At 30.5% G+C, this 12,791-nt stretch overlaps 1 protein-coding gene across 2 annotated transcripts in view; it reads left to right on the top strand.

The window, feature by feature from the left end:
- Positions 1-12,791, top strand: part of LOC129906406 (LIM/homeobox protein Lhx3) — an 88,166-nt gene that overhangs the window by 69,505 nt on the left and 5,870 nt on the right. The window contains exons 2-5 of one of the 2 annotated variants that reach the window (XM_055982169.1): positions 905-1,079; positions 1,147-1,346; positions 1,412-1,604; positions 1,684-1,838. In XM_055982169.1, coding sequence (XP_055838144.1) covers positions 905-1,079; positions 1,147-1,346; positions 1,412-1,604; positions 1,684-1,838 — 723 coding nt within the window. Of the gene's footprint in view, positions 1-904; positions 1,080-1,143; positions 1,347-1,411; positions 1,605-1,683; positions 1,839-12,791 lie in introns of both variants that reach the window. The other variant, XM_055982168.1, reaches the window with a different exon arrangement.

Below are 12,791 nucleotides of genomic sequence, written 5' to 3'. Positions count from 1 at the left end.
TAACATCGGCGAATAAAAGAACGCATTTCTGCTGTTTTTTATTTTTTTTTTTTAGTTAGTAGGTAAGTAGGCTTTTACGGTGCAATCCCCAATTTTGCAGCTCACTTATATTTGAAATATTTAAGGTTTTATAAATAGGTACAAGTTAGCTTTCAAAATACGAAAATATGTTAAATTCTAAATTTTTTTGCAGATTTTGAAGTTACCCAGCCCGAAATGAATCGCTTACATTCCCGATTTTGTAGAAAATTAATCGAGCTTCAAAATCGAGGTTTAAGCATTTCATTTGGATATGGGTAGCTTCAAATTTCTACAAAACAGCCCGGAAAACTATACAAAAATGCGTTTGAGAATTTTCACTTTTTGAACTAATGTTCTTAAGGCTTAAGGCTGCGTCAAAATGTAGGAGATGGAGGGGGCCCCAAAAAAAATAAGCAAATCACTTCCAGTTTTGGGTATCTTAGATCATTTTTTATTATATTTTCTTTACTGTTAATGCTTCCTATACAATATGGATGCAATATATCAAGTTTGAAGATGAGATCTCAACTTGACTTAAATCCCTGACTAAACCCCTGGTCCTAGAAGAATGATTCATACCTTTTTGAAAACGTTGTTTAATGTAGACAAGAACCTCGTCAAATTTTGATTTAAGTCTATATGTATACCAAAAAAAATGGCCTCATAAGTCAACGCATACCTAATTCAAATGATATAAAACTTTAACCCTCTTGGGGCACCATCTAGTGTCAAAATGAAAATCTGAAAAAATTACAGGATATTTTTTTATTATTTAGAAACAGTTCTTCCACTTAGGAACTTTATTCTCGAAAAAAACCTAAATAACGAACGCACTAATGTATATTCCAGTTGAATATTTACTCATATTTCCTTTTTCTTTCAGCAACAATTCCAAAATGTGGAGGATGTCATGAGCTAATTTTGGATCGATTTATATTGAAAGTTCTTGAAAGAACGTGGCATGCGCAATGTTTACAATGTAGTGAATGTAAAACTCAACTTAACGACAAGTGCTTTGCTCGAAATGGTCAACTTTTTTGCAAAGACGACTTTTTTAAGTGATTAAGTTTCTCATCTGGAAAAAGAGTAATCAATTGCTAATTTGTTTTTAAATTTTTGTAGAAGATATGGAACTAAATGTTCGGCGTGTGATCTGGGCATACCTCCCACACAAGTTGTCCGGAGAGCACAGGAGAATGTTTACCACCTGCAATGTTTTCTATGTGTTATGTGCTCGAGAACTCTTAATACTGGGGATGAATTCTACCTTATGGAAGACCGGAAATTAGTTTGCAAACGTGATTATGAAGAAGCCAAAACAAAAGGTAAGTGAGTTTTAAAAAAAATAATTTATATTATATGATATTACAATAACATACAACAAACACAGGGCTTTATTTGGAAGGATCGTTAGATGGAGACCAGCCAAACAAAAGACCTCGCACAACAATTACAGCAAAGCAATTAGAAACGCTTAAGAATGCTTATAATAGTAGTCCGAAACCTGCACGTCACGTACGAGAACAACTATCTCAGGACACCGGCCTTGACATGAGGGTTGTGCAAGTTTGGTTCCAAAACAGGCAAGTAGCAGTAAGCTCTGATAATTGAATACGCAGAGATCACTAATAAGTAACATTACAATATTTCTAATATCTATAGGAGAGCAAAAGAAAAACGCCTGAAAAAGGATGCAGGTCGCACTAGATGGAGTCAATATTTCCGATCAATGAAAGGAGGGGGTTCCCCGCGAACTGATAAGTTCCTTGATAAGGATGAATTAATAAAAGTGGATTATGATAGCTTCAGTCACAATGGTAAATCACATCTTTTAATTTATTATTTTTGTTCTAAAATAAATTAAATTTTTAAAGTTCAGGTTCAAGTGACCTCAACTCCAAAGTGTTTCGCCCAGGTACGACAGTGGGCTAATCTGTTAAATCTGTCGTACCCTTACTAAAACGCCTAATTTTGGTCGATGCTTACCTACTCTTATTAAACTCACAGCATGAATATACTGTGAATTTAAACAAATTCCCTTAGAATATTAAAATTCACAGTATATTCATGCTGTGAGTTTTATAAGTGTCAGTAAACATCGACCAAAATTAGACGTCTTAGTAAGGGTACGAAAGATCTAACATCTAACTGATGAGCTCACTGTCGTAACTGGGCGAAACGCTTTGGAGTTGAGGTCACTTGAACTTTACAATTGAATTATATCCAATCGCTCCATTTAAAATAAAAATATTTTGCATTATTTTTTTCGTTTTTATAAATTAACAATTCCCGGTTGATTACCTGAGGCCAAATCAAAATAATCTATAGATAGAAAACCCCTCACAAAATATTTTTTTTATTTTTTATAAAAATAATAATTGAAAATGGTTTTTTTTTTAATTTTTGAAAGTTGACTTGTTGCAATTGATAAATTAACCTTCAAAACTAGCCTTAAAAATGTATGTATTAATTCTTTCAAAAATTTAAATCAGTGTGTACCAGAGATCCAAATGAGTATGTTCGAACCTGTTCGAACAATTTCAATTTTTTAAAATGATCGTTCGTGCTCGATCGTTTTCTCTCTATACTCGTAAATCATCTTACTCGTAAACAAAAATACTCACAAACAAAACCACACAAATTGTTTGAACTCATGAGTATACTGGATCCTCAATACCCATGAACAAAATTACTCGTAAACAGATTGACTGTTCATAAACACTAGGCTTTACTCGAAATGATCGAAAGTGATTGAAACGTTCGAACCATAAACAAAAAATACCAAGACTGGAAAATTTCCTACGTCTTCCCCCCCAAAACCATTTTGTGTTCAGTGTTGTCTGTGAATATATGTGATTGCCACCACGTTGGTAAATGACGTTAACACGCACACATTTATAGATTCACGACATTCACCACACATCTAACACGAACACAACGATAGATTGACGACATTCACCACACCTCGCAGCTTGTAGGCAAACGTCATTAGACCGCTCAGTTTCCAGTCTTGGTATTTTTTGTTTATGGTTCGAACGTGATCGAAAAATCATGAACACTTTGAACAATGAAAACAACCACTTCCAATTTCTACGTCCTCTAGGTACCTGTTGCATATTTTTTTTATTTAGGTTTTGAGGGTTGGTGGTTTGCGGTACAACTGCAATTAAAGCAGGTTATTTTAATTTTACAATTATGGTTTAGAAAAGGATTTTCAATGACTGAGTAAATAAAAAAGTAATTAATCGTTAGGTAACAATACAAATGGGGTAGTGGGGAATGCCCAGTTAATTTGTGCAGGTAGGTGCGTAGTAGAAACCTATCCCTAAAAAATATGCAATAATGCGATTTGGGATGATTGTTTTTAAAACAAAATTACTATTTTTTCGGGTAGGTATATTGGGGAAATTACAAATCAGCATGAAAGGGTTAAAGGGAAAGTTATGAATGAAATATTTTAGTTCAAAAGCTGATTTCTTGCGAGAACAATATTTAAATAGTAATCTTCTGAGTTCATTTAAAAAAGTAATAGTTTTGTAAAAAACAATGGAAGAACAAAGTATTAGCTTAAATCTTAATAATAATATATTTTCTATTTGCGACAAAAGAAACTGCCGAAGTAAGGTATGGGGGACTTTTGGCGAAATAAAAAATCAAAATGGTAATACTATACCAAACTTTGTGGCATGCAGATCGTGCAAAAAACGACGAACCTTTTGAGGCACAGATGTTTTAAAGAAACCTTGCCAAATATAAACAAAGAAGTGATTGTGTCGATGGCCCATAAGAAAGCAGTTTTTGATGTGTCCGTGAAGCTGTGCATTGAAGATATTAGACCGTTTTCTACTGTAGAAGGCTCTGGAATGCAGGCATTTGTTAAAGAGCGTATAAAAATCGGTGCTAAATACGGAGAACATGTTAACGTGAAAGACTTGCTTCCCACTGGAACAACCATAAGCAACAATGTAAAAAATATTAACAACAAATTAGTGGAAACAGTCAAAACAGAACTCGGTTTTGTTAAAAACTTTTCGGCAACAACAGATTTGTGGACTGACAGCCTTAAAATGAGATCCTACCTGGCGCTTACTATTCATTACATAATAAATGAAAGTTTATTTGAACGAGTATTGGCTGCGGATGAAATTTAAGCACCATTGTCAGGAGAAAATATTTTTGACAAAATAAAAACTATTTTCTTGGAATATGGAATCACAGACAACATAAATTCTGTTCGTTCTGTTACTGACAGAGGATCCAATGTCATCAAAGCTTTGGAAAATAATCTTCGTTCCAATTGCTTCGGTCATCTTTTACACAATGTTTTGGAGAAAGCGAGTGCTGAAACACCTCAGATGAAACATTTTTTTGAAGAATGCAAGCACATAAAATCTTGAATTGTATTCCCGCAACATCAGCAGCATCAGAACGAGCATTTTCACAGGCTGGAAATATAATTACAGAAAAACGATCGAGGTTGAACCCAGAAACTGTAAATAATTTGATGATTGCGAATTCAAACTTAAAGATAAATAAAATTTAAATATTTTTTTTTTCATAAATACAAGTGTCATAATTTTTAACTTAATTTAATTTATTCAATTTTTTGTATCTAGCATTAAGATTTATTTAATTTTTCTTTTTTTTCTGTATTTAATTTAATTTTATTCTAATATGTTTTTCTTCATTTCATTATCTTGTCAAATTAATTAATTTAAATAAAACAAATATAACTTGCTTTTGTGTACCAAACTGATTCTCTTTTATTTATGCTACAAGAAAAACCACCCTCGAACACTATGAACATTTCCTTTCCAGTTCGAGTAATTTCGATCACATTGATCATAAACGATCATTTTACTCGATTTTACTCGAAAAGAAAAATGATCGTTTGAACTCGTTTGAAATGTAGGATTACTTACGAGTCATATTTGAGTTGTGTTGATTCTGTTTGTTCGAGATCGTTTTTTTCGAGTAAGTACTCAATGTTCGTAAACAATATCGACTCGTTTGGTTCTCTGGGTGCCTCCAGGGTCATACTTTCCCCATACAAATTTGTATGGGAAATTTTTAACTTTTACGTAAAATTTTTTTCTCTCTAAATCATCTATTTTTAAAATGTTTGTTGATTCTGGTTGGAAAATAGTTTCATAGATCATATTCAAAATTTCCTGTTAATTTTTTTTTTTTATATTTTATTTCGGTTTTTGAAATCATTAGCTGTTTTCGTAGTTTTTGGTTTTACGTTTTATTTTATTCTTCTTAAAGAACACCACTTATCACACAATTTTAAATGCAGTTTTGTTGGTTTCTATTTCTTTTAAAATATTGTATTAAAAAATATGTATAAATCAAAAATTAAAATTTTTTAAAATTTGTATTGAAATTTTTGCAGTTTTTATACGTTTAAATTTATTTTTCTCAAACTACAAAAGATTTGTTTATAATATTTTTATTGAATTTTGTTCAACAATTATCCACCTAAAAAATAAAAAATAAATTTTTAATTCGTACCCATTTTTGACTAAAGCAAAAAAACACATTTTTTAGAGATTTTACCTGGTGCAGGTTTTCCTAAATATCATAAAATCTATGAGTTTTCTGGCAAACTTGTAAACAAAACATTATTGTTTTCTTCATACGAATAAATTTATAAAACACTATGTTTATAATACATTAATCGAAGAAAATCGGTCCAAAGTCAAAAATTATCATGGGTAAGAAAAAAATAATTCCATTTAAAAATTAATATCTGAGCAATAAAAAAAGATATTAACATTTCTTAAATGCAGGTACAAAGATTGAAATTTCTTCTAAAAATCAAGGCATTAATGAAGTTTTTATCATAAGTATTAACGGAGTTAATAACATTAACATGAGTAAAGGCATACCAAAGTAAGCGTTTTCTTAAATCATCGCTAAAGGGTATCAACTTTGCAGATAGAGACACCATGTATTGTTTGCAATTTTTTTGATGTCAGTTTAGTTAGGTGGATAATTGTTATACAAAATTCAATAAAAATATTATAATCAATTCTTTTGTAGTTCGAGAAAAATAAATTTAAACGTATAAAAACGGCAAAAATTTCAAATAAAAATTTTAAAAAAATTAAAATTTTTGATTTATACTCACATTTTCGAATATTTGAAAAGAATTAAAAACCAATAAAACTGCATTTAAAATTGTGTGATAAGTCGTGTACTTTAAGAAGAATAAAATAAAACGTTAAAGCAAAAACTACGAAAACAGCTAATAATTTCAAAAACCGAAATAAAATATAAAAAAAATGTTTAACGGGAAATTTGGATATGATCTTTGTATGGAACTATTTTCCAACCAGAATCCACAAACATTTTAAAAATAGATGATTTAACTCAAGTTATTTAACTAATTTATTCTTTCTGAGAAGACCGCGCCCCAAAAATTTAAAATCTGGTTTTTAAACTCATGTCACATGTAAAACCTTTTTCTAAAGTACAAGACAAACTCAAACGTTTTTTTCTGATGCCAGAACATGTATTTTGAATAAATACATGATTTCTTGTTTTACCAAATAATGCAAATAAAATTATTCTAAAAAAATTGTTAGAAGTTATTTGGTTATTTTTGGTCGGAGTCTGGTCCCAATTTAAAAATTCTGCTATTTTTCGAAGAAGAAAGCACTTACGTTAAAGTACAAATCTCCACACTCTGACAAATTTAGTCCCAAAAATTTCTTTGGGCAAAAAATGAGTTCTGTATTATTTGTTATTTTTGTAAACTTTTAAATAAAAAATATTTTAAAACTTAAATGAAACTCTTCAAAGGTGCAGGGAACTAATTTCATGGGAACTACCTTCACATGGGAAATAACTTCACCTCTAAATAAAAAATATTTTTAAAACTTTAATGAAACTCTTCAAAGGTGCAGGACATAAACAAAAAATACCAAAACCCTTTCGTGTACAGTGCTGTTTGTGAATATATGTGAAAGCCACCACGTTGGTAAATGACGTTAACACGCACACATTTATACGAACACAACGATAGGTTCACGACATTCACCACACCTCGCAGCTTGTAGGCAAACGTCAGTTGACCGCCGAGTTTCCAGTCTTGGTATTTTTTGTTTATGGTGCAGGGAACTAACTTCACGGAAACTACCTTCACATGGGAAATAACTTCACCTCTCCCACGGGAGAATCAATTTTGAGGTGTGAAAATAAAAAATTCCCGCGAATTTTTTATTTTCGCACCTCAAAATTGATTCTCCCATGGGCAAATTTTTTTTCCGCTTTGCGTTTGGACTTTAAGATTAAATAGAGTTTATTATAGTAACCCGAGCTCAATTTATTTCGCGCGAATTTTTTATTTTCACACCTCAAAATTGATTCTCCCGTTGGCAATTTTTTTTCCGCCTCGCGTTTCGACTTTGAAATTGCATTGCTCGATCTTTTCACTTTGGGTTTGAAAAATGCAATTAACTGACATACAAATTTAATTAATAACAATTAGTTACAAAACGTTATTAGTGAGGCGGCTTAGCATTAAAAAACAGTTCAATCGTGCACTTTGTGATAAAAGCATGAAATTCATATCGTTGGTAGAACTCAATATTAGCGTTATTTTGAGATATTGGGCCACCTTGTATTGCATCTGGAAGGGTAGATACAAGACTTTTCCTGTGTTGCACTCGATTTGTTGCATATCATAGTATAGGCAATGAAACATTTTTATTAATATGATACATGATTTCGAGGTATTTTCTAACGCCCGATCGAATAAAATCAATACCAAAATGTCTCGACCACCATGTAAAAAGTTATTGGACTCTTTATGAATTGTCTTTTACTCAAAGAGGTAGAGTCAGAATATTACCAAGTACTCCTTGAAAAAAAGTGGCAGGTTGATAAAATTTTGTGTGGACGTTTCATATACCATAGAAAAAAATAATAAAATATGTCCATGAAAAAATTTCAGGTCAAAGGGTGTTTTTTCTAGCGAGAAAGAACACTTTTGAAATGGTACCATTGCACCACATGGAAAATTTATGAATTTTTTTGAACTGCATATATATTTTATACATCCTATAAGAACCAAAAATAGAAAAAAAGTTAATTATATTTACCATGGAATATTGAATTTTCATGCAAAACTTAAATTGCTTGCTTTTATTTTTTATTAAATTTTCATACAAATTAATGTTTTTAAGGAGTGAGGTGCAATAGTAAAAGTTTGAAAAATAATTGTGCAGTTTGTGATAAAAGCATCAGATTAATAGGATTGTTAGTACAATATGTAACCCTCATTTTAAGATATAGGGCCACTTAATATTTTACCTTTAATGGCGTTTATAACGATGCACATAAAGCAAATTATATGAATTTTTGTGAAATTTGTGATTATTAGATGGATCATGTACATCCTCCTAGGTTAAATATTAAGTGGCCCAATATCTTAAAATGATTGTTACATATTGTACTAACAATCCTATTAATTTGATGCTTTTATCACAAACTGCACAATTATTTTTCATACTTATACTATTGCACCTCACTCCTTAAAAACATTAATTTGTATGAAAATTTAATAAAAAATAAAAGCAAGCAATTTAAGTTTTGCATGAAAATTCAATATTCCATGGTAAATATAATTAACTTTTTTTCTATTTTTGGTTCTTATAGGATGTATAAAATATATATGCAGTTCAAAAAAATTCATAAATTTTCCATGTGGTGCAATGGTACCATTTCAAAAGTGTTCTTTCTCGCTAGAAAAAACACCCTTTGACCTGAAATTTTTTCATGGACATATTTTATTATTTTTTTCTATGGTATATGAAACGTCCACACAAAATTTTATCAACCTGCCACTTTTTTTCAAGGAGTACTTGGTAATATTCTGACTCTACCTCTTTGAGTAAAAGACAATTCATAAAGAGTCCAATAACTTTTTACATGGTGGTCGAGACATTTTGGTATTGATTTTATTCGATCGGGCGTTAGAAAATACCTCGAAATCATGTATCATATTAATAAAAATGTTTCATTGCCTATACTATGATATGCAACAAATCGAGTGCAACACAGGAAAAGTCTTGTATCTACCCTTCCAGATGCAATACAAGGTGGCCCAATATCTCAAAATAACGCTAATATTGAGTTCTACCAACGATGTGAATTTCATGCTTTTATCACAAAGTGCATTATTTTGTTGCTAAGCCGGCTCACTATATTATGATAAACACGTTACAAGTTTCCACATTTCAATTTTATGTCCTTTTTGAAAATCTATAAATTCAAAACTCCCGTGCATTTTTTTTTTCTGAATCTTTTCAAAACCGTTTGCTTTAAAAATTCAATTCATAGATGCAAAATCTATTTTACATATGGACTGCTAAAAACTGTAGTGAATCAATCAAAATCTAGTGCCAATTTCTAATAAAGGGTAAACTTTAATAGGGTTTTCAAAGAGCTGTGCCAAAAAGTGTTTTTTTTTTAAGATAACGATTAAAATATTAAATCATTTCAATAGCAATCAAAGGCAACATATTAATTCTTAACTCTTTATTTCTCCCAATTGAATTTTTGTGACTCAGTACAAATGTAAGCCCTCCATACTTTATTTATATAAAGAATTTTTACACTTTTTTTTAATCTTAAATTACTTTCAAAATGTATTGGTTTTTTAAGAAAATTGAATAAAACTTGATTTTTGCACTGTGCTCAAATTTCTTATAATCTTCAAATCCAATTTTAGGTGGGAAATATCTTCGCACAATTTCTCCATGAACTTATTTCTCACCTCAAGTGGGACATAGGACCAGGAAAGAGTGAAATTATTTCCCACTAGAGGTGAAGTTATTTCCCATGTGAAGGTAGTTCCCGTGAAGTTAGTTCCCTGCACACTCTTCAAACATGGCAAATAACTAAACCAAACAAAAAGACCTACTTTTCCAGCATATATGTAGTTATCAACAAGGACAAAGGACCTCTTTATACTTAATTGTACTTCCGAAGTTTGATTCAAGGTACAAAAAAATTCCTATAATTTTCGTCATTTGTTCGATGAAATTTCGTCAGATCTCCACAATTATTTGGATTACCTAAACTTTAGAAGGGAGATACTCCAACTAATAAGCTAATTAAAGGTTTTCACCGAGTAGTTCAACCTCCTGAGGCTCCCGTTGATACTTCAAGTGAATTCTTTTGTTACCGTCTCATCAGTTGGGAGAGCCTAAGTGAGAAATTTCCTTCGTTGGGAGGTAGGTAAATAGCAGCAACCAATGGCTTACTCAGATTCGACCTGTCGAACATGGGGTGGAATAGCTCTTAACTTGATAGTAGGAGTCAGCCACGGACAGAGTTATGCTCTTTTAGAATCATTTTGTATTCTAAATAATATAAGAACAAATGTTCTGTCATTATTCTCAAGACCTCAATCTCAACGATGCAATTAATATAACTCGGGATTAGAGTGGTCTACGATTGTAGAAAGCACTTACGTTGAAAAAAAAAAAATAAAATATTTATTTTTTTCAAAAAAAAAAAAATGAAAAAAAAACAAGATTACCTACAAAACCTAAAAATTGAACTGTTGCTAGCACCCTCTTGCGCCTAAGATAGCGAATTGAAATTTTACAACGTTAATGTTATAGAGTAGTGGAACAAATTTAGCGGGTGGCCCGACCGAAAATCGAAAAAAAGATTTTTTGGGCCACACTACTCGGGATATAAGCTTTTGAACTAACCATATCGTGAGTTACCAACAAAAATAAGAAATTAAATGAGAGGTCTCCAAAACAAAACCGCTTACACATGGGTTAAGTATTATATTACAGTCGAATGTGATCAAATAAAATTTTCCATCTGTGTAAGGTGATATAGACCAGTGCCAATCCGGTTTTCAGAGGGCAAAAGTTGAACAAATTATTAGCAGCATATGGGTGGTGGGAAAATTTAGGATAAATGGTATATGAAAGGGGAAAAATAAATTGCCCACAAAAAAATTGGGGGAAAGGGGGTGGGTGGGCGAAAAAGTGGGGTGGGTGTCAAAAATCATGGTTTTTTTCGATTTCTGTCAAAACTAGACGTCCTATCGAAAAAAGTCAAATGCAAAAGTTGTAGGTAGTATAAATGTCTACAACTTTTACTCAAACAATTTTTTTCTATAACCTCAAAAATATTGGAAAAAATGCAAAAATACGATTTTTTGATTTTTTATTTTTATCTTTTACAAAAATAGTTGGATTTTAACAAAACTTGGTTAAAAACTACTTTGTTGTGTTTTCTATCTATCAAAAATGTTTTTTGAGCAAAAAATGAATTTTTGGATTTTTGACGAATTTAATTTGAAAAAATAGCCTATTTTTCAATCAAAAAAGTTACCGAAAAAATTTTTGATTTTTGAAAAGTTTGGAATGAAATTATTTAGATTAAAACCTATTATTTAAGATTGTGTGGAGAAACTGTACTTTTAATTTAGAAAATATCGAGAAAAATTGAAAAAAACAAAAAAACGATTTTTAAGATCGATTTTTCCGTAAATGACAGTAATATTGGCGAGAAATAATTTTCCATAGAAACTAAATTATACTTTTCTAATGGCCTTTGACCTTCTTAATTTGAATCTAGCATTAGAATAGCTCAAATGTGAAAAGTTTTTGAGATATTGAATTTTGAATGTCCAAAACACTATTTTTGTGATGTTTTGCATGGTAATATCTTCGGATTCGAGCTCAGTGCACAAAAAACCATTAGAAAAATATACTTTGATTTCTATAAAAAAAAACTTTTTGACTAGTGAATTCGAACAAGGCATTCGATTTTTTCTGCCCTGCTCGAATTCACTAGTCAAAAAGTTTTTTTTTATAGAAATCAAAGTATATTTATCTAATGGTTTTTTGTGCACTGAGCTCGAATCCGAAGTCAGAAAAATTCTATCACATCACGTTCTTGAGATATTACCATGCAAAACATCACAAAAATAGTGTTTTGGACATTCAAAATTCAATATCTCAAAAACTTTTCACATTAGAGCTATTCTAATGCTAGATTCAAATTAAGAAAGTCAAAGGCCATTAGAAAAGTATAATTTAGTTTCTATGGAAAATTATTTCTCGCCAATATTACTGTCATTTACGGAAAAATCGATCTTAAAAATCGTTTTTTTGTTTTTTTCAATTTTTCTCGATATTTTCTAAAACAAAAGTACAGTTTCTCCACACAATCTTAAATAATAGGTTTTAATCTAAATAATTTCATTCATTTCATTCGTTTTTATTAGTAAATTTTTAAATTTAATTTCAAATTTTTGTGTTAGTGCACTGAAAAAAGTGTACTATTTTGTATTTATCTATAATAATTCTCTTAATTGTGTTAAAAGTGTTTAAAATTAAATAGTATAATATAGTAATAAAAAAAAATAGTCTCCGGTAATTATTAAAAATAAAAAAAAAAAACAAGTTTCCCTCAGTTTGAGTGTTTTTTTTCTTTATTTGCATGTGTCAGTGTATTTTTCCTATAGGTATATGCATTAGCACTTCCCCTCATTATAAATTCCATTTATTAGTTCATAGCTCACTTTCTTTTGTTTTAATATTTTTAAGCCCATTTTATTAGCTTCTTATTTGAATTCGTTTTTAAAACATTAAAAGCGTCCGTTTTAAAGTGGTAAAAGCGTGGTTCTTTTTGATTATTTTTTTTTATTCTTAGGGGTTCAGGTTCAATTCCCGCTGTCTGACAAAAAATCAATTTCTTTTTTTTTTTAATTGATTTTCATACAATTTTTT

Source organism: Episyrphus balteatus, chromosome 1, assembly GCF_945859705.1.
Source record: "Episyrphus balteatus chromosome 1, idEpiBalt1.1, whole genome shotgun sequence".
NCBI classification, from domain to species: Eukaryota; Metazoa; Arthropoda; class Insecta; order Diptera; family Syrphidae; genus Episyrphus; species Episyrphus balteatus.
The sequence above is the reverse complement of the archived record's forward strand: the minus strand, read 5'-3'. Positions and strand labels throughout refer to the sequence as shown.